Source organism: Lipotes vexillifer, unplaced genomic scaffold (genome assembly GCF_000442215.2).
Source record: "Lipotes vexillifer unplaced genomic scaffold, Lipotes_vexillifer_v1.1 scaffold685, whole genome shotgun sequence".
NCBI classification, from domain to species: domain Eukaryota; kingdom Metazoa; phylum Chordata; class Mammalia; order Artiodactyla; family Lipotidae; genus Lipotes; species Lipotes vexillifer.
Window position 1 is genome coordinate 1256648 of NW_006771436.1, and position 21686 is coordinate 1278333.

General features: G+C 36.2%; 1 protein-coding gene across 4 annotated transcripts in view; it reads right to left on the bottom strand.

Annotated features, from left to right (window-relative positions):
• The window catches only part of DNM3 (dynamin 3), a 599000-nt gene that overhangs the window by 106637 nt on the left and 470677 nt on the right, over positions 1–21686 (bottom strand). For all 4 annotated transcript variants that reach the window (XM_007446759.1, XM_007446762.1, XM_007446760.1 and 1 more), the window contains one exon: positions 2175–2286. In XM_007446759.1, coding sequence (XP_007446821.1) covers positions 2175–2286 — 112 coding nt within the window. The remainder of the gene's footprint in view (positions 1–2174; positions 2287–21686) is intronic.

Here is a 21686-nt window from a genome sequence, read left to right on the forward strand (position 1 = left end):
TGCTTTCCCTGCATTATCTCATTTAATCCTGTCAACCATGCTATAGCAGACTCTTGTTATCTCCATTTTAGATGTGGGAATCTTGAAAGATAAAAGGGCTAGGAAACCTTCCCAAGATCTCACAGCTTGTATGTGAGCCTCAGGAATTTCAGTCTATGTAGTTTGATGCTAATGCCTGTGATTTAACCCACAGGCTGTGCTGGTTCTCGTAACAATCCAGCCATAACAATCTTTTAAAAATATAAATCTTATCATGTCACTAACTGGCTTGAAACCCTCCAATGGCTTCCCATCTCACCCAGAATAAAACTCAAATGCTGGCCACCTCCTTCAAGGCCTACATAATCTGGCTACTGACCACTTTTGGAAATCATCAACTACTTTTGTTCTCCTTCATTGTGTCTAGACACTCTGACTTTTTTTGCTGCTCTTCTAAGACACTGAGCTGGCTTTGTACTTGCTAGCCCTCTGCCATGAACACTCTCCATCAGACGTTCATAGTATTTATTCCCCGCTTCTTTCAGGAGCCTACTCAAATGTCAACTCTTCAAAGGGGCCTTCCCTAATCACCTTACTAAAATAAAGCTCACTTGCCCCTCATTCTCACTATCTGTCCCTTTAATTTAATTTTTTATAGAACTTATCACTCTAACAATCACACTCTACAATTATACCGTATCCATTCAATTATTTAACGTCTGTTCCTTGGTGGGGCAGGACCTCACCGTTCACCTCTGCATCACTAGTGCCTGGAAAGGTAGCTGGCAAAAACCATGTGCTCAACAGGCTTTTGTGGAATGAATGAATAAAACATTAAGTATATGTGCATTTTTAATACAGAACGTTTAATATAGAAATTAAACACACTACCGTCAATGGATAGGAAAGAGTAATAAGTAATGATTAGAATTAACAACAAAAATAGAAGTGGTACAGAAGATACCTCTGTACTGCATATCACTTGGAAAGAGTCTGGTTTCACCTCTTTTGGAAGGCACAGGGTGTGTCATGGGGGTTCACTGTTTTAGGTGTTAACCAGACAAGTGGAGGTTGAGACAGGGTTAAGAGGTCTATGTGAGAACTAAAATAACAGCAACAAGGAGAATGTTTTGGCACAAATCTATCCTTTACCCCTGGAACTTTGGAACTTTGTTAAATTCCAGTGTAACCTCAGGGATATGGTCAGGTCTGAAATCTACCCCGAGATGCTGCAATTGTCCCACAATGTGCTCACATCTCAGACTTTCCTTTGAGAAGACTCTATCCCTATTTGGGGCCTAGAAATAACCCAACTTATACATGGTCAGTCCTATAAACTAATCTACAGCCAATCTAAGCACCGCAAAGGTCAAGCTGGAGTAAATCCTTAAAGCTCAGTCTCATTGCTTAACTTCTTGGGGGGAACCTGGAAAGTACAATTCTCAGGGGTAGCAAGTAAGCAGTGAGAGCCACTCATCTGCAGAGTCTGTTTAATGGTGTGTGTACATATGTTGGGTGGGAATTCTGAAGTTTAAATTCAGACTAGTCTGTGTAATATTACATTTTCCAAAGAACACAAATAGAAGGTCTGTTTATTAACCTGAATGAGAGAACTGTCTCTAAGACCCTTGAAGTATATTAATAAAGATAAGTGGGAATAACTTATCTTTATTAATATAGCAATGTAATAGTTTTTTGTTCTTTTATACTCACAATGACATTAACCAGAGTTTAATTTTGGATATAGGTACCGCAGACATAATGAAAGGAGGTAGATTTTTATAAAAATAAGTACATTTTAAAAAATATGAAATAGTGTTCTGATTGATGATATATATACTATGACTATATGAACAATGTTATAAACTGCTTATATGAATACTATAGAATAGTATACTGTAGAAGAGCATATAAAGGAAAATAAAATTTTAAATTAAAACAAAGAAACTCTCTTGCTTTGAGATTACATATATTATGTTTTATGGCAAAGTTGGGCATTTTCTTTAAAAATATACTGATAAACTTCTTATAATAGAAATCTAATGGGTAAAAAAAAATATAAGCAAAGTAGCAGTTAAAACTATGGCAAATTAATTAAGTCAAACAAGAACTAGCTTCTCCAGCATACAGTATGTAGAATTATGCTTTCTTAAACATGGTTAATAATTTTAAAATAAGAGATATATCCAACTTACTAAAGATTTATCTGGATAAACCCCAGCTCTTAGTAGAGATGCCTTCCAGCTGTCTACATCCTCCTGTGAATCACATGCCAGCTCGAGAAAGCGATAGTCTTTGTATACATTCCTGGAGTCAAAAAAAAAATCATGCTTTTAGTTTTGAACCAAATTCAAAATGATTTCATATCCCTGCAGATGATGATACAAATGACAGTCCAAATGAAGGGTTCTCTGACAGTCATTGAAGAAAAACAAAAACAATCTATTGCATTTCAAATAATTAGCAAATTCCTATATGTATGTATTATACAATTAAAAAACCCTCACATTAAAGAATTTAGAGTTATCTGTACTGCTAAGCAATAAGAAGGGAAGGATATAACAAATGTTCTCAGTATGACACACTGAGCGCCAACTGACAGGGAGTTGTTCTGAGGGCAATGGATTTGCTATTGTCTAGTAATCAGATCAACTTTTGAAACTAATTTACAAATCTAAATGGCTCATAAAACTTTAAAATTATGGCAATAATCTCAAAATCTAAAATATTATGCTGGATTCAAATCACAAATGCTCATCAATATTGTGAAAAGGAAAGAACATTAATATTTAACAGAGTAAAGTGCCTATGAAGTGCATATTGACAACTGGACAATACTATAATTTTATATTTCCTTTCTTAATAATAAAATAATACACAAGATGTAATAATGCCCATTTAGAATAATTTAGAAACTAGATAAAAGTATAAAAATGGATACAATCAACCATTTTCTACTACTTACAGATAAACCTATTTCTTTATATTCTTTTGTTCTACGCATTTTTCCACAGTTGAGTTTCTCTCTCTTTCTCACTCTCTCTCTCTCTATTTTGTGTCCTTTTCACTTACTATTGTATTATGGTCATATACTTATGCTATTACATCTTCATAAACATCAAATTATAATGTTATAATATTCATTAATATAAATGTATGATAATTTACTTGACCTCCTAATATTAGATAAATAATTTACTTTATTTGCAATCATAAATAAAGCTCAAATAAATATTTTTATCCATAAGCCTTTGTCTTTCTACTTTAATTTACTACTATTATTTTCTGAGGATAGATTCTTACAGATAGAGTTACAGAATCAAAGTTATAATCATTTTTGAAGACAATGATACACGTTCCAATCATCTTTCCAGAAAAGATAATCCAATTTAGACAGATACTAGCAGTGTACAAGATTAACAATCTTTTTCTCTTCTTTATCTCTTCCAAGGTGTTCTCATTCATGTCTAAGTGTTTCAATTTACACCTAACTCAGATGGCTTACATATTTTTTTTTTAATATTTATTTATTTATTTATTTATTTATTTATTTATGGCTGCATCGGGTCTTAGTTGAGGCACGCAGGATCTTTTGTTGTGGGATCTTTCCATGCGGCATCTTTTTTTGTTGTGGCGCACAGGCTTAGTTGCCCCGTGGCATGTGGGATCTTAGTTCCCCGACCAGGGATTGAACCCGCATCTCCTGCATTGGAAGGCGGATTCTTAACCACTGGAACATCAGAGAAGTCCCAGATGGCTTACATATTTACATCCCCTGTCCAGACCTGTCTGATTCATACTGCTTATTGACTTCTCCACTTGAGTATCTCAAAGGCACTGTGACATGGATGACTGAATTGGTGATTTCCAACTTGATGTTCTCATGTCATGCAGCATCAGTGTAAAGCAGATACTATGGAGGTATCTTAGACATCGTCCACACTCTCATACACCTCCTTACATTTTACCACTTAAAAGTGTACTTCCTGTATATTGACCATCATGTTATTATCTCTCTTTTGGGTTATTACAACATCTCTTTAGTCTTGCAGCATCACACGACCACTTTAAATTTGCTCTCTACACGGAATCCTTATTATCTTCTGAAAATGTGAATCAGATATTCACATAAATATACCAGTTAAAACCCCTGGTATAAAACACTGCAATACTACATGCTTTTAGGAAAAGACCACACTCACTATGATGGCCTACAAAGCCCTGCACAGTCTGGCCCAACATTACCTTACTCTCTAGCTTCTTTTCATACTCTGTTTTCTCTTGATTTTTTTTTTGTTTTTTTTTGTTTTTTTGCGGTACGCTGGCCTCTCACTGTTGTGGCCTCTCCCATTGCTGAGCACAGACTCCGGACGCGCAGGCTCAGCGGCCATGGCTCAGGGGCCCAGCGGCTCTGCGGCATGTGGGATCTTCCCAGACTGGGGCACGAACCCGCGTCCTCTACATCGGCAGATGGACTCTCAACCACTGCACCACCAGGGAAGCCCTCCCTTGATTTTTAAGCCACACTGGCCTTTTACTTCTTCATATATGCCATGCTTACTCCCGAAGTCTCTGAATATACTGCTTTCTCTGTCTGCAGGTACCTGTCCTTCCCTCATTGCACAGTTAACTCCTGTGCCTTCCCACACTCATGGGACCAGTCCACTTAAAGTACCCAGCAGTTGCACGTGTGCCACAATGAACAAAGGAAAATAAAAGGACATCCAAAGAGGTCTAATAGCCAGAGAGACAAAGAATAAAGAAGGCAATCAGAGCAGTCTATCAAAAAAAGAGAAAGGTTGGGGGTAGCAAAAGAATAATAAGTATTTGAAGAGGTACAAAAGGGCATTAAAGAAGACTTATAGAACTAAGAAAAATAAGATTTTTAAGTTAATATATTGAGTAGATAAGTTGAAGGAAAGGGTGATCAATCTTGAGATTAGAATTAGGAGATGTTAAGATCCAGTAGGAGAATTAGAAAAATATAAAGAGAGAAGTGTGGAGGAAAGACCCAGAACATCTAACCTGTAAATAATAGGAGTTCCAGAAAAAGAAAAGGAAGATGGGAGGAGAAAAATAATTATGAAAAAGAAACTATTTTTTAAAAAAGAAACGTGGGCTTCCCTGGTGGCGCAGTGGTTGAGAGTCCACCTACCGATGCAGCGGACACGGGTTCGTGCCCCGGTCTGGGAAGATCTCACATGCTGCGGAGCGGCATTGAAAGTGCTGTTTCAGGTAGAATTGATGAGGAAAATTACCACATACACACACGCTAGTATAAATCTTGAGCTCTGAGATAAAGAAAATTCTTCTGTAAAGAAAGAGAAAGTTGTTTACAAAGAAAAAAGAATTAGACTGGCATGGACTGAACATTCAAAAGGTAGAAGGCAATGAAATAGTATTCATGGATTCTTAAGAGGACTTCAGACTCAGAGTCCCACATCCAGCCAGGTTATCACCATATACCCAATCTGAGGGAGATGCTAAGGCAGTATTAGGATTACAACAACACTAAATGAACCTGCAGAGAGTGTTCAAGGGTGAAGAAAAACTGAGAGAAGAGAAAACAGTGGTGAGCAACAAAATTCACCATATCCATAGAGTCAAATCAAAATAAATAATGATAGATCATCTAAGAATTGCAATATAAGGACTAAAGAAGTCTTAAAGAAGAAGAGACACATTGCAACAGAAATTCAAATAGTCTAAAACTCAGGGGAGGGTGGAAGGAAAAAAAGATGCTCACAAGTTCTCCTCTGATGGGTATAGGAGTGAAGAGTAGGGAAGCAAAGGGATCCCAGAGTTCTCATATTGTTGGAAGAAGTGGGCGAGGAGAGAAGTAGGAGAAGAAAGTGTCTTGGGAGAGAAATATTTGATAATTTGCCTCATGGAATAATAGGATTATGTATTGATGAGTGTAAATATTAATAAAATAAAAAGTACAGAACTCCCAAATTAAAAAAGAAAAAATAAAGAAAATTAATAGCCTATTGATCAAATCAACAAAAAATTAAGAAAAGAAACAACAAAATAAAATAGGAAATTTTAATGATAGGAATAAAATCAAGTATATTAATTATTAAATTAATAAAAGTGAACTGAATTCTCTCAGCTAAACAGTTAATTTAAGTTAAAAAAATAAAACCCAGTTATATGTTATTTGCAAAAATAAAGGAACAGGTAAAGATATATCAGACAAATACAAAACAAAGAAATAAAAATGCATGAATGGCAATATTAATATAGGCAAGATAGAATTTAAAAGTACTGAGCAGGATAAACAATTTAAAAGCACTAAATAGAACAAATAGAAATATTATATAATGATATAAAGTACAATTTATGAAGACTGGAAAATACTTATAAACCTGTTTTCACCAAATAATGTAATAGACAAGTAAATGAAGCAAATGTTACTTAAAAATGTAGGATAAACTTGACATAACTATTGCATATAATTAATTAAAATATAAATATGGGAAGTTTTTAATACGGCATTTTTCAAATTAGATATAGTAGACGAAAAATAAGCACATAAAAGAAATAAAGAGTACAACAAGAAAAAAAAAAAAGAGTACAACAGATGAAGTAAATTTAATAGATTCCTTTACCACTTAAATAGGAGATAAAGATGTTTTCACCATCAACAAACCATTTACAAAAATCTGTCATATATTTGGATCTGCACACATACATAATATCAGCTTTAAGAAATTTTAAAAAAGAGAGATTTTATGAATCCCATTCTTTGGTCACAAAACAAAAAAAAAAAAGAAAAAGAAAAAATGAATTTCTAACAAAAAGACTCAAAAAGAAAATAAAAAGCAAACACACTCCTCGATAATCCTTGTATTACAGAAGAAACCAAAACAAAATTGTAAATTATTTAGAAAGCAATAAAAATATGTAAACACATCATATCCAACCAGTGGAGCACAGCAAAGGCTATAGGAAAACTTATGGCTTTAAATATGTTCATCATTTAGAGAAAAAATTTTAAAAGTTAATATTCATCTATAGAAAGTGTTAAATTAGGATAAAAAAACAAAATAAGCCAAGAAAGGAAATTAACATAGATTAAACCAAAACTAATGAAATAGGAAATATTAAGATAATATAAAGGATAAAGACATCCATGAGTATTTTCCCTTTAGTAATAGGTAATAAATTTATAATCCTAATTAGGGGAGAAGACAAAAGTATGCAGGATCACAAATGAGACAGGATAGAATATATACCCACAAATATATAGGCGATTGAGAAAATTACAATCAAATACTTTATGCAGTCTTATGCCAAAACTAAGAACCTAGAGGTAATTAATAATATCCTAAAAAAAATAAATCAACAAAATTAACTCAGAAAGAGTTGGAAAACCCAAGTTGCTTTTACAAAACACTGTTAGCATTACGATACTTGCTTAAAAGACTAACACTTTATCCATTCATCTGTCGATGGACACTTAGGTTGCTTCCATGTCCTGGCTATTGTAAATAGAGCTGCAATGAACATTGTGGTACATGACTCTTTTTGAATTATGGTTTTCTCAGGGTATATACCCAGTAGTGGGATTGCTGGGTCATACGGTAGTTCTAGTTTTAGTTTTTTAACGAACCTCCATGCTGTTCTCCATAGTGGCTGTATCAATTTACATTCCCACCAACAGTGCAAGAGGGTTCCCTTTCCTCCACAGCCTCTCCAGCATTTATTGTTTGTAGATTTTTTGATGATGCCCATTCTGACCAGTGTGAGGTGATACCTCATTGTAGTTTTTTTTTTTATTTTAACATCTTTATTGAAGATGTGGCACATATATACAATGGAATATTACTCAGCCATAAAAAGAAACGAAATTGAGTTATTTGTAGTGAGGTGGATGGACCTAGAGTCTGTTATACAGAGTGAAGTAAGTCAGAAAGAGAAAAACAAATACCGCATGCTAACACATATATATATGGAATCTAAAAAAAAGATTCTGAAGAACCTAGGGGCAGGACAGGAATAAAGATGCAGACGTAGAGAATAGACTTGAGGACACGGGGATGGGGAAGGGTAAGCTGGGACGAAGTGAGAGAGTGGCATGGACATATATGCATTACCAAATGTAAAACAGATAGGTAGTGGGAAGCAGCCGCATAGCACAGGGAGATTAGCTCGGTGTTTTGTGACCACCTAGAGGGGTGGGATAGGGAGGGTGGGAGGGAGGGAGGGAGACACAAGAGGGAAGAGATATGGGGGCATATGTATATGTATAGCTGATTCACTTTGTTATAAAGCAGAAACTAACACTCCATTGTAAAGCAATTATACTCCAATAAAGATGTTTAAAAGAAAAAAAAAAAGACTAACACTGACTGCAAGACAAATATACAAAAATCATGGAGGGACCTTCAAGATGGCGGAGGAGTAAGCAATGGAGATCACCTTCCTCCCCACAAATACATCAGAAATACATCTACATGTGGAACAACTCCTACAGAACACCTACTGAACGCTGGCAGAAGACCTCAGACTTCCCAAAAGGCAAGAAAATCCCCACATACCTGGGTAGGGCAAAAGAAAGAAGAAAAAACAGAGACAAAAGAATAGGGAGAGGACTTGCACCACAGGGAGGGAGCCATGAAGGAGGAAAGGTTTCCACACACTAGCAGGCCCCTTCGCGGGCGGAGACTGCGGGTGGCTGAGGGGGGAGCTTCGAAGCCGCGGAGGAGAGAGCAGTAACAGGGGTGTGGGGGGCAAAGCGGAGAGATTCCAGCACAGAGGAGCGGGGCCGACCAGCACTCACCAGCCCAAGAGGCTTGTCTGCTCACCCGCCGGGACAGGCAGGGGGCTGGGAGCTGAGGCTCGAAGGGCTTCAGAGGTCAGAACGGCCATCATCAAAAAATCTACAAACGATAAATGCTGGAGAGGGTCTGGAGAAAAGGGAACCCTCTTGCACTGTTGGTGGGAATGTAAATTGATCCAGCCACTATGGAGAACAGTATGGAGGCTCCTTAAAAAATTAAAAATAGAATTACCATATGATCCAGCAATCCCACTACTGGGCACATACCCTGAGAAAACCAGAATTCAAAAAGAGTCGTGTACCACAATGTTCATTGCAGCTCTATTTACAATAGCCAGGACATGGAAGCAACCTAAGTGTCCTTCAACAGATGAATGGATAAAGAAGATGTGGCACATATATACAATGGAATATTAGCCATAAAAAGAAACGAAATTGAGTTATTTGTAGTGAGGTGGATGGACCTAGAGACTGTCATACAGAGTGAAGTAAGTCAGAAAGAGTAAAACAAATACCGTATGCTAACACATATATATGGAATTTAAAAAAAAAAAAAAAGGTTCTGAAGAACCTAGGGGCAGGACAGGAATAAAGACACAGATGTAGAGAATGGACTTGAGGACACAGGAAGGGGGAAGTGTAAGCTGTGCAGAAGTGAGAGAGTGGCATGGACATATATACACTACAAAATGTGAAATAGATAGCTAGTGGGAAGCAGCCACATAGCACAGGGAGATCAGCTCTGTGCTTTGTGTCCACCTAGAAGGGTGGGATAGGGAAGGTGGGAGGCAGACGCAAGACGGAGAAGATACGGGGATGTATGTATTTGTATAGCTGATTCCCTTTGTTATACGGCAGAAACTAACACACCACTGTAAAGCAATTATACTCCAATAAAGATGTTAAAAAAAATACAAATCAATGACTTTCCTCAATACTCCCAATAACTGAAATGGAAGAAATACTCCATTCACACTAGGAGAAAGGCTATAAAATACATAAATTTTTTTAAATTAAGAAAATTATAAGATTTTCATAAATGGGAAGGCATATTTGGATGTGTTAATTTGATTACACTATACTGCTAGGTCTTACTAAGTGACTAGCACTAGTAGGTATTCAATAAATACTTATTGAATAATGAGTATCATCACACCTTTAAAAATAATGACTATCATCTTTAAAACACCTTTGAAAATTTTATAATTTAAATGATTCTCAGGGCTTCCCTGGTGGCGCAGTGGTTAAGAGTCTGCCTGCCAATGCAGGGGACACGGGTTCGAGCCCTGGTCCGGGAAGATGCCAGATGCCAAGAAGCAACTAAGCCCATGCGCCACAGCTACTGAGCCCATGTGCTGCAACTACTGAAGCCCACGCACCTAGAGCCCATGCTCCGCAACAAGGGAATGAGAAGCCTGTGCACCGCAATGATGAGTAGCCCCCGCTCACCACAACTAGAGAAAGCCTGCATGCAGCAACAAAGACCTAACGCAGCCAAAAATTAATAAGTAAAATAAATAAGTTAAAAAAATGATTCTCCATCAAAGCTTTAATATTTTTGCAAAGGAGGATGAGCATTTTTATATATTTATGGAAATGTTTTGTTCTGATTTCATTACATACTTTTTGTATATTATTGTAATAATTTCTCATTTTTTATTTGCTTTTGCCTGACATATCTTTGTCTCTTTTACTTTTATCCATTTGTTTTAGTTTTTAAAAAGAAATATCTGTTATAAATGCTAACTGTAAAGTAGGCTTTTATTTTTCATCCAAATTTGAAAATCACCTCCTACAATTAGGAAAGTTTTAATCATGTTTATTTCTCGCCTTTTTGGTTTCTATATTATTTTAGTGGTTTTCAGTTCTACAGGTAAATGACCATCTTAAAGTTTTCCAAAGTATTCTTGAATTCATTTTTGTATATAAAATTCCTGTATATAAACTTTAGGAATAAAATAATAAGTTTTGGCTTCTTGGGGGATTTAGAAGCTTTTACTTTCCACATTATCTCATGACATTTGCAAATCTGTCTAGAAATATTAACCTAGAATATTATTTCTGAATTATTGTTTTCACATTTCTTTGAGGCTCCTTTTTTTCTTTTTTTACTTTTGTATTCAATTTTGTTACACTTAAGCATTTATTTAGATGGAACTCTACATGTTTAACTTTAATAAAGATTTATCATTAGGCATTTTCTACCTGGACTTCTCAATTTGTAAATTCTTACTTGGATTCATTTTTTGAGCTGGCTCAAACTAGAGTTAGCTATCTAAATTTCTGGTTGGGGCAGTCTCCACATTTCTCACATTGATTCAGTGAGTAAGTGAAGAAATTTCTTATTGTTTTTTACTGTTTAGCCCAGTTTTTCTTATTCAGGGTAATGCACCCAATGTTCACTCAAAGGATTTCAATCTAGTTCACTCTGTGAGTCTTGCAAATATTTGACTGACATTTCCACTTCCCAGTGCTTTTGAGACTTTCCATCTCTGTTGTATATGAGTTTTTGGATATAGCAATGGATGGAGAAGGGCAAAAGAAAAGCTTCTAATTTTTCACCATCTTATAAGAGGTCATCTTTTTTTTTTTTTTGCGGTATGCGGGCCTTTCACTGTTGTGGCCTCTCCCATTGCGGAGCACAGGCTCCGGACGCGCAGGCTCAGCGGCCATGGCTCATGGGCCCAACCACTCTGCGGCATGTGGGATCTTCCCGGACCGGGGCACGAACCCGTGTTCCCTGCATCGGCAGGCAGACTCTCAACCACTGCACCACCAGGGAAGCCCAAGAGGTTATCTTATTTAACCTTCACAGCAACCCTGCAAAGTTGGTTATAGAGCTGTTTTACAGTTGAGGAAGCTGAGATTCAGAGAGATTAGGTGACTTTCCCCAAATCACATAGCTAATTAACGGCACAACCTGGGCCTACCACATTCCTTGGCAAATAGCCTCTGTAAAACAAATATTAGTTGAATGAACGAACAAAGCAATCAATGAACTATGGAATGAACTTGGACTGTGCTTATTTTTAAAACCACCTTTTTCATTTTTGACTGGACCCTTAACTTTCTACAGAAAACCTAAGATTTAAAAAGTTTGAAGAGACAAACCATAATAAGTAGAATGAGTAATTTTAATTAAAGTGGGACATATTTAAAGGAAATATATTTTCCTAGTATGAGAGTTTATTGCTGGAAAATTTGAAAGGTCATATCTTTGCTACAGAGCAGAAGGGGTAATGGATTATCTTGATGGAATCAAAATTCATCAGTTTTAAATTTTCTAATTACCTCTCTACAATAGCTTTTAACTACCACGTAGATTTCCATCTGAGGCATTTCCACTGCACAGTATGAGTTTCTTTAAGATGTAAAGGTATGGGGAAGGCAAAGCTGGACAAATGCCATGGGAGCTCTTGGCCAGCTGGAAAGCACAAAAAGTAGAGGGTACAGACTTTCCACACTTTCTAAGCAGATCTGAAGAATTCAGCTTTGGCCCACTCTTACTGACCTTTCTCCAGAGTATTTTCTTTCAGGGCCTCTTCAGATGGAAAAATCTTGATTTTTTTCCCTCAAAGGATAGCCAAATTCTTGAGAGGGAAAATAATTATCTGGTTGAAACATTAGAAGAGGGTCAAAGGCTTCTGGTGGCTTTGGCTGCTTCATTTTTACCCATTTTTGAAGCCTCGTCTTAGGCTGTGTCTAGACATCCAAGGAGAGTTGGATACAGGTCTAAAACACTAAACTGAGCTGATTTACTGGAAGTCTCATAAATTCTGTGGATGCAGCTTCCAGGTTCTCACCACATGCCATAGCTATATAGATAACCCACAGCAATTTGTACTGACTGCATTTTTTGTTGTTGTTTAGTCTATTTCAGCTGCAATCACACAGATATGGGCTTCTGAATGATTTCACTATGAAATCAAGCTGAACTATATGTTTTGCAGTTTGAAAAAATAAAATTCATCTCAGTATTAAAAATGACCATAGGAAATTTTATCCCATAAGTAAAAGGCTTTTAAGTGTTACACTGTAGAGAACATGACCACATGATGGGCCCATGTTTTGATTATATACATAACTTTCATTCACATCATAAGAATGTCTTTGGGTGTTAAAAATGTGAGGTTTAATTTCTTTGCCTATGACAGTTCTTCAAACATCTGAGACCAGATATTACGTGTCCCATAAGTCTTCTAGTCCCCAAGCCAACACTTCTGCCAACTTTTCCAAATGTTTCTCATATGAAGAGGTTTCTAGATAACACTGCATCCTTCTTGCATTCTTGTGAATTTGCTCTATTTTAAATGGATTTTCTGAAAATGAGATGCCAGCAACTGATCACAAATCTCCAGATGCAATATTATTCATATGTAAGGAAGAAGTCTGGCAGAATTTTTGCCTGCTTTCTGGACAGAAAACTTTTACTAATGTAAGTTTAAGTAAAACACAGTAGAATATAGTAAAGACCATAAACACCTATTGAAATCCTGGCTATTATTATCATTTATTATCTTATATGACATTGGAGAAGGCAACCTCTTTGAATTTCAGTTTACTCATCTATAAAATGGGGATAATAGCATTATCTATCTCAGGCTTACTATGATAATAAAATAAGGTTATATGCGTGAAGAGCTTATTTCACACCATGCCCAGCATTGGCTAAATGTACAAGTAAAATATATAAAGTACAAAAATTATTATTATGCATTACTTTCACTGCATTTAGGTCCCTTACATTTGATGTCCTATAAAACCAGACCTCTCTTGGACTGAATGCATATAGACTTTTTAAAACATGAGTAAAATTTATACTTAGCATTATTACATTTCATCTGGTTAGTTTTGGCCCATTTACCAGTTTGCTCAGATGTTCTGAATCCAAATTCTGGCAAACAATATATTCACAATTCTTCCTGTTTTGCATTATCTGCATATTTATTACATAACATTCCCATATAATTATCAGAGTCATTGGTAATCATATTATAGACCTAAAACAGACCTCAAAGGATCCCATACCAGACTTACATGTTCCATTAACTTGTACCCATTGGCTATCAACAATAAGACTTAAGATTTAATCATAAGTCCATCATAAATGGACTATCAAGTTATGTCTCTCTATTTCCCCTCACACATATTTCAAAAGACTATATCAAGGTCTAAGTATACCATACCTACTCCATTCTATTAAAAATTTGGAGTCAGTTTGGTTCAACTTGTTTTTCAAGATTCAGAGAAAGTCCCTATTGATCACTGATATCCTTTCTAAATAATTATAAATATCAATTTTATAATTAATTATAGATGTATATAGCAGGGCATTGATGATAAACTCATCGATCAAATTTGCATTTTGTTTTCCCTTTTGAAAACCTGGACAACAGCCCCCTCTGTGGACTTTTTTTTTTACTGATCCACTGATCCTACCATATTCGCACTCATCATCACCCTGCTATGTCTTCACTTCTGTGCACACTCAGTTTAGCACTATAACTACTACCTTGCAAACTTTGGAGTCCCTTTCCTGTCTTTTCCTTCACCATTTTATTTACCTAATAAAACTCCAACTGAATTACTTTCTTACTCAGCTCATATATCCAAGTTGCTAAAGAATCCAAGAGAAAAACTATGCAACTGTGATGACTATACTCACTTCAAATATCAAATGGGCACCTAACTTTTCCAGACTTCCCTACTATAAGTCTTCAGTCAATATGCTTTCTCACTGTACTAGAGGATTACTTCATACCTTTTTTTCCATCAAATCTCTAATACACCATCTGCCACTCACACTTAACAGATAATTCTGCTTCATACTACACAGGAAAAACAAATACAATCTGATGAGAATGATCTATCTTCTTTCCACCAAATCCACCAGACTACCTGCATTAGCAACCACAGGTTCTGCCTTCCTCTTGTACCACGGAAGACCAAACCCTCAACTTATACACTGGGTCCCATCTCTTCTAATGTCTTCCTGAACTTCCTGCAATTATTTCTTTTCTCTTCCATGTCAACAATTTCTTCCTTTCTACTATTGGATCACTCATATGGCATACTAGCATGCCTCAAAAGCAACCATCTTAAAACACATACACACACACCTTCACTTTCACCCCCTAAGAACTGCCTCATTTCTGTTTGCTTTTACAGTGAAATTCCTTGAGTTATCTTGAATCATTTTCTCCATTCTCTCTCCTCTCATTCTTTCGTCAATTCACCCCAGTGAGATTTGTGATCCTGCTACTCTATAGATACTGGTCTTATCAAGTTTATGTGATCTACATTTTGCCACAGAAAATGCTCAGTTCCTAGCCTTCATGTGACTTGCCTTCACTGCAGCATCTGACATTGTTGACCACTCCCTCTCTTCAATCACTGTCTTCTCAAGACTTTTGCAATATCACACTCTCCTACTTTCCACACTTCTACCCTACTGACTGCAGCTTCTTAATCTCTTTTGCTGTCTCCTCTTCCTTTGTTAGACTTTTAAATTCGGGAGTGCCCCAAGCTCCTTCCATGGTCTGTGCTTTCTCCAAGGCGATCTCTGTCTGGTGGCCTTAAATATCATTTAAATGCAGATAACTCCAGACCTCTACACTGAACTACAGACTCCCATATCCAAGCCACCATCTTCTCTTATCTGGTTGATTGTTACAGCTTCCTAACACCTCCTTGACAGCTCTCTTGATCCACTCTCCACAAGGAAGCCACAGTGATCATATATTATATCACCACCCTGTTTAAAATCCTCCAGTGACTTCCCACCATGAGCAGGAAAAAAATTCAAACTTCGTGCCATGAATGATCTACCTTTCCAACCTCATTTTCCATTTATGTTCTTCCAACTGCAACATAAGTTAATTGATGGAATGCTAAATGTTGATCAATGTATTTCTAGCATTTACATTATATGCTGGGTGCTCAATAATATTTGTCGGCTAACCAACTACTCTTTCGGTCTTTTCTCAGAATCCAAAATTCTTCAAAGACTATTGACAATGAATCAATGATACTAAGATGTTACATTATTATAAACTGAGAACCAAACCTGTGATTTCAACAATATGAATTTAATAAGCTAGGACAATGATTATTCTTTTATTTATTTATTTTTATTATTATTATTTTTTAATTTTTATTTTTTGCGGTATGCGGGTCTCTCATTGTTGTGGCCTCTCCCGTTGCGGAGCACAGGCTCCGGACATGCAGGCTCAGCGGCCATGGCTCACGGGCCCAGCCGCTCCGCGGCATGTGGGATCCTCCCAGACAGGGGCACGAACCTGTGTCCCCTGCATCGGCAGGCGGACTCTCAACCACTGCGCCACCAGGGAAGCCCCAATGAATTATTCTTATATCTTACAGAGAATATTCCTGATTTCATGTACTTGTAATAATAAGAAGCAGTGCAATAAAACTAGAAATTATGATAAAAGTTAAGCAGAAAAGAACCATAAAACCACTTAAAGTAACCCCCCACCCTCACCAAATTTTGTGTCAAATAGCAACTTAAAGGTGTAATTTTTAGCAAACACTATTTGCTAAATAGACAAAATAATACCACACACCAGATTGAAACTCAGGATATGCAGCCAAAATTCTATTCAGAAGCAAAATCACAGTCATGTACATCTTATTATTTAAAAAAAAAAGAAGAAAAAATACATTGTCAGCATTTAACAAGTTGGAAAATGATAAAACTTAGCAGAGCAAAATACAGGATATAATAAATTAGGAACTAATTATGGAAAACTGAATTATCAATTATATCATTGATAAATTTAAGAGTGTTCTTTGATGAATCAAATAATGAAACAGCTCTGTAATATCTAGTAAATAAAAGATGAGAAAAATAATCAAAATCATAAATGAGACATGATTTAACAGGGAGAAGATTAAATTATTTTAAGAGATGCTAAGTATACTTTTATGATAGCAAATTTATAAGTATCAATGATGGATACAATTTCTAGGAAATTATGAAAAAAGAATCATAAAATCCCAACTGACCAATATCCACAGGATAAACTGGAAAACAAAACTTTTCTTCAAAATAGTTCTGATCTCAGAGTTTATAGGTCTTTCTTTCCAAATTTTAAGGGAAAGATTCTTTTATGCAGGGCATCTCAGAAACATTAATAGGCCAATACACACTGTAAATCTCCAAGAAAAGAACATGCTAAGCAGAATTCCCCATTTATTTGACCCTAGATTCTTTTTTCCTTGAACTTCTCACAGGGCCAGTGTGTACTTTAAGGACCAAACTTTGGGATATTTCTCTATAAACCAATCTCACCTATGAGTAAAGATGTAGAACTCCTAAAAAATATGTTAGGAAATTGAGTGTCATAAAATGTTTAAAAGTATGACCTTGAATAGTCAAAGCAATCTTGAGAAAGAAGAACAAAGCTGGAGGCATCACGCTCCCTGATTTCAGACTATAGTACAAAGCTATAGCAATCAAAAACAGTATAGTATTGACATAAAAACAGTCACATAGATCAACAGAACAGAATAGAGAGCCCAGAAATAAACCCATATATACATAGTCAATTAATTTCCAACAAAGGAGCCAAGAATATACATTGGGGAAAGGACAGTCTCTTCAATAAATGATGCTGAGGAAACTAGACAGTCACATGCAAAAGAATAAATCTGGACCACTATCTTACACCATACACAAAAACAAATATAAAATGAATTAACGACTTCAATTTAAACCTGAAACCATAAAACGTCTAGAAGAAAACATAAGCAGTGATCTCCTTAACATGGGTCTTGGTGATGATTTTTTAGATTTGACACCAAATACAAAGGCAACAAAACTACATCAAACTGAAAAGATTTTGCACAGCAAAGGAAACCATCAACAAAATTAAAAGGCAAACCATCAACAAAATGAAAGGAGAATATATTTGCAAATCATATATCTGGTAAAGGGTTAATATCCAAACATAAAAAGAATGCACATAACTCAACAACAACAAAAAATCTGATTTTAAAAATGGGCAGAATAGACATTTTTCCAAAGAAGAGATACAGATGGCCAACAGGTACATGAAAAAGTCCTCAATATCACTAATCATCAGAGAAATGCACATCAAAACCATAATGAGATATCACCTCACACTTGTTAGAATGGCTATTATCAAAAAGACAAGAAAGAAATGTTGGCAAGGATGTGGAGAAAAGGAAACTCTTGTACACGGTTGGTGGGAATGTCAATTGGAGCACTCACTATGGAAGAGTATGGAGGTTCCTCAAGAAATTAAAAACAGAACTACAGTACGATCTAGCAATTCACTTCTGGGTATTTATCCAAAGAAAAGTAAGACATTAAACTCAAAAGACATGGAAACAACCTATGTGTCCATCAAAGGATGAGTGGATAAAGAAAATGTTATTTATATGTGTGTGTGTGTGTGTGTGTGTGTAATGCTAGGTAAAATAAGTCTCACAGACCAAGACAAATATTGTATGATCTCTTTTATATGTCAAATCTTATAAAGCACAAAACAAAAAACTGAGCTCATAGATACAAAGAACAGATTGTTGGTTGCCAAAAGCAGGGCATGGCATGGTGGGCAAGAGATACAAACTTCCAGTTAAAAAAGAAATAAATCATGGAGATGTAATGGTGATCAGAGCATGGTGATCATAGTTAATAATACTGCATTGCATATGTGAAAGTTGCTAAGAGAGTAAATCTTAAAAGTTCTCACCACAAGAAAAAAATTTGTAACTATGTGTGGAGACGGATGTTAACTAGACTTGTGGAGACCGTTTCACAATATATACAGATATCGAATCATTATGTTGCACACCTGAAACTAATATAAAGTTATATGTCAATTATACCTCAATAATAGAAAAAAAGATCCAGCCACCACTACCAAGTAGGGTTTTTCCTAAGAGAAGTTTTTGTGAGGAATACTGTAAAGAGACCACTTGCATTCAGTACCATGTATAAATTGACCACTCACAAATCCCAGATTTCTCCTCCAAGCTACAGTTAAATTCTGGATATTTCTACTTTCAAAATCTTGATTTACTCTCAAATCTTCTCTTCCTCCAAAGTTTCCTCGTATTAGTAAATGGTGCCCCCTTCCAACTAGTTGCTTGTGCTAGATACGTGTCATTCTGGACGTCTCTTTTTCCCGCACTTCAGTTTCAATCAGTCCGTCTGTCAACAGAGCCCCCTAATGAATCTCCTTTATTTCACCTCCACTGCCTCCATTCTAGTCCAGGACACCACCATCTTTCACCTGGATTGCTACACAAACTCCTAACTCCTAGACCTGCTTCTCTCCTACTCTCCATTCTGTAGCCAAACGCAACCCCATCAGTGGCTCCCCACTGTATTAGGATAAAGATCACCAACTTTGATATTTAGTCTTTAGTATTTCCTTTCCTTGACACAGTAAAGAGAAAAAGGTGAAGAAATAAAAATTTTAAATGAAAAAAAATTAATTTTTATAAAAAATATTTTAAAATATAAGAGCATTGCAAAAAAAAAATTTAAAATATAAGAGCATTGCAAAAATATAAAGAGCAGCTGCAGAATCAGCTGACTCACCACCACTCCTGACTTTCTCTGGCTGCCAACGGCCATGGTGCCAAGTCCATGTCAGTGTTAATCACTGACACAATAGAAGAGCTGAAAGCATGAATTTTGGTTATAACTGTGGGGTCTTATTTATTAAGAGAAAGGTCATAAAGAAGGCAGATTACAATTTAAGTGGTGGAAATTCTTAAAATATAGCATATTTTGTATCTAAATATTCTTCCTCATACCCAAATGCTAAAATAATCTGATGTCACACAATTTAAGAAGGTAATCTAAATAAAAATAGAAAGTTTGGATTCCTTAATAGGAACTAGAAAGATCTGGTTTCTTGAAAGACCTTCTGTTCCTGGCCCCTTTTCCCCAGACTTCATTGTTTCTCCTGCAAAAGAGGAGGAGGACTGATTGATTTGATTGATGGGTTATAAAAGAGAAATTGAGCAAGCCTGTGTCCATAGGACACATGCATTTCTCTCTCATTCCAAGATGCTCTGGTGAGTTCTGCCTTGTGGGAGAGGTCTGTGGTTGCTCAGCTTTGGCTATGATTATTGGGGGCTGAAGTATTAGCAAGACACTTGGCCACAGATCTAGATCCATTTGTTTCATGACTTATCTGTTTGTTTCCTGTGCTTCCAAAAACAGCAACAACAACAACAAATCTGAACTGGAGAAGGGGAGAAAAGAGTGTGATTTATTGGCCCCCTAAAACTCCAACAGTGAGGGGTAGCACTGAAAAGAGGTTAAGAGTTTTGGTTTCAGATGGGTTAAACAGGAAGTGAAAGTAGGCCTTCTGAGTGAAAATGCCCAGTAGGCAGCTGGAAATGTGGGACTGGTGTCTCAAGATAACAAATAATGACCATACTACATGTGGCTGTGATGTGATGTACCATATGAATTTGTTTATTTTATTTTAATACAGCTTAATAGCCTCATTAAGTATTTCCTACAGGAGGACAAGCCAAACAACCACAGGTCATGTGTCTACTTGGGCATAACCAATAGCAGGCAAATTAGCCAATAATACAATATCATTTAAAAAAGTTGTTGCTGCAATCCAATATTTATGCAGAATGTGTTGATGATGATGATGGTGGTTCTATGACCAGGGGTCCCACGGCATGCCTTTTCATCCTTCAGGCCTTTTTATTCAATGCTGCTTATGTCCTCCTACCTTCTTTACCACCTGGCAAACTTCTGCTCATCCTTAGAGCCTCAACTCATATATTCCTTCCTCTGAATCTTCCCCAGGTAGCATTAATTACATAAATTACCCTCTTCTCTGTGTTCCCCTAATGACTTACTTATACAGCATTTGAGTTGAACTACATCTTCTGTTTAAGGAATTTATTACTTCTAGAGGTGGTAGAAATATAAACAATGTCAGAGATGATTTACATAAAAATCCTGGGTAAAAGATCCATAAAGGATTAATAAAAACAGTAGAGATTGTGAGATACATCTTCAACCTCCAAGTTTCTATTAAGGAAGATTTCCACACCAAGTGTCTCTGTAAAATATAACAGACAGATGGATGAAGTATGTAACTGGTTACATGACATGTCATTCTGTATAATGGTTCTTGTGGCATTCATTTATTGATTTACTTGTTTAATAAACATATATTGAGAAGCTATGTGCCAGGTATTGTGCTAGGCCCTGAGGGACACATGATGAATAGGACAGACAAGGTCCCTATTCTCATGAAGCTTATATTCTGGTAGTACGTATAAAAATTGATGGTGAATGGAATGCTAAGATACTAACAATAATTTATTTAGACTTCACTGCCAAGGTACCAAGTAAGTCCCAATATCCCAATGACATTTCCCCCTTCCGCCTAAACAACAAAAGAAAAAACAGACATCTGTTTTATTCCAGTAAGTTTCATCATTTAACAATTACTCAAAAGACTGAAAATAATTCATAACCAGATAAAGGAAATCTTTACAAAGCTCCTAGTGGTTTTTAAAAATTGCTGTTTAAAAATGAACACTACAAAGGAGTTTTTCACCAGACAGCTGTTTGAAAGAACAATGATTTCATGTTTTAAGAGTAACCTTAAAATTGAGATGTCTTTCCCTCCCAGGAAAACTCAGCAGCTGTGGAGATTATTTCACTTCTCTTTCTTTCACATTTTACTGGATTTAATTTTAAAGGGAAAAAAGGTATAAAAGAGAAAATTGCATACAACACAGAGAGAAGACCTACTGCAAAACAAGCAATTGCACCTTTTTAACCACAAGGAAAACATAAAGGCAACCCCAAATCTCTTTAGCTGAGGAAGAAGAAAACACAGCACTTTTCTGGTGAAATTCACCTCTTTCCCCGCTAAAATTAGAAAAG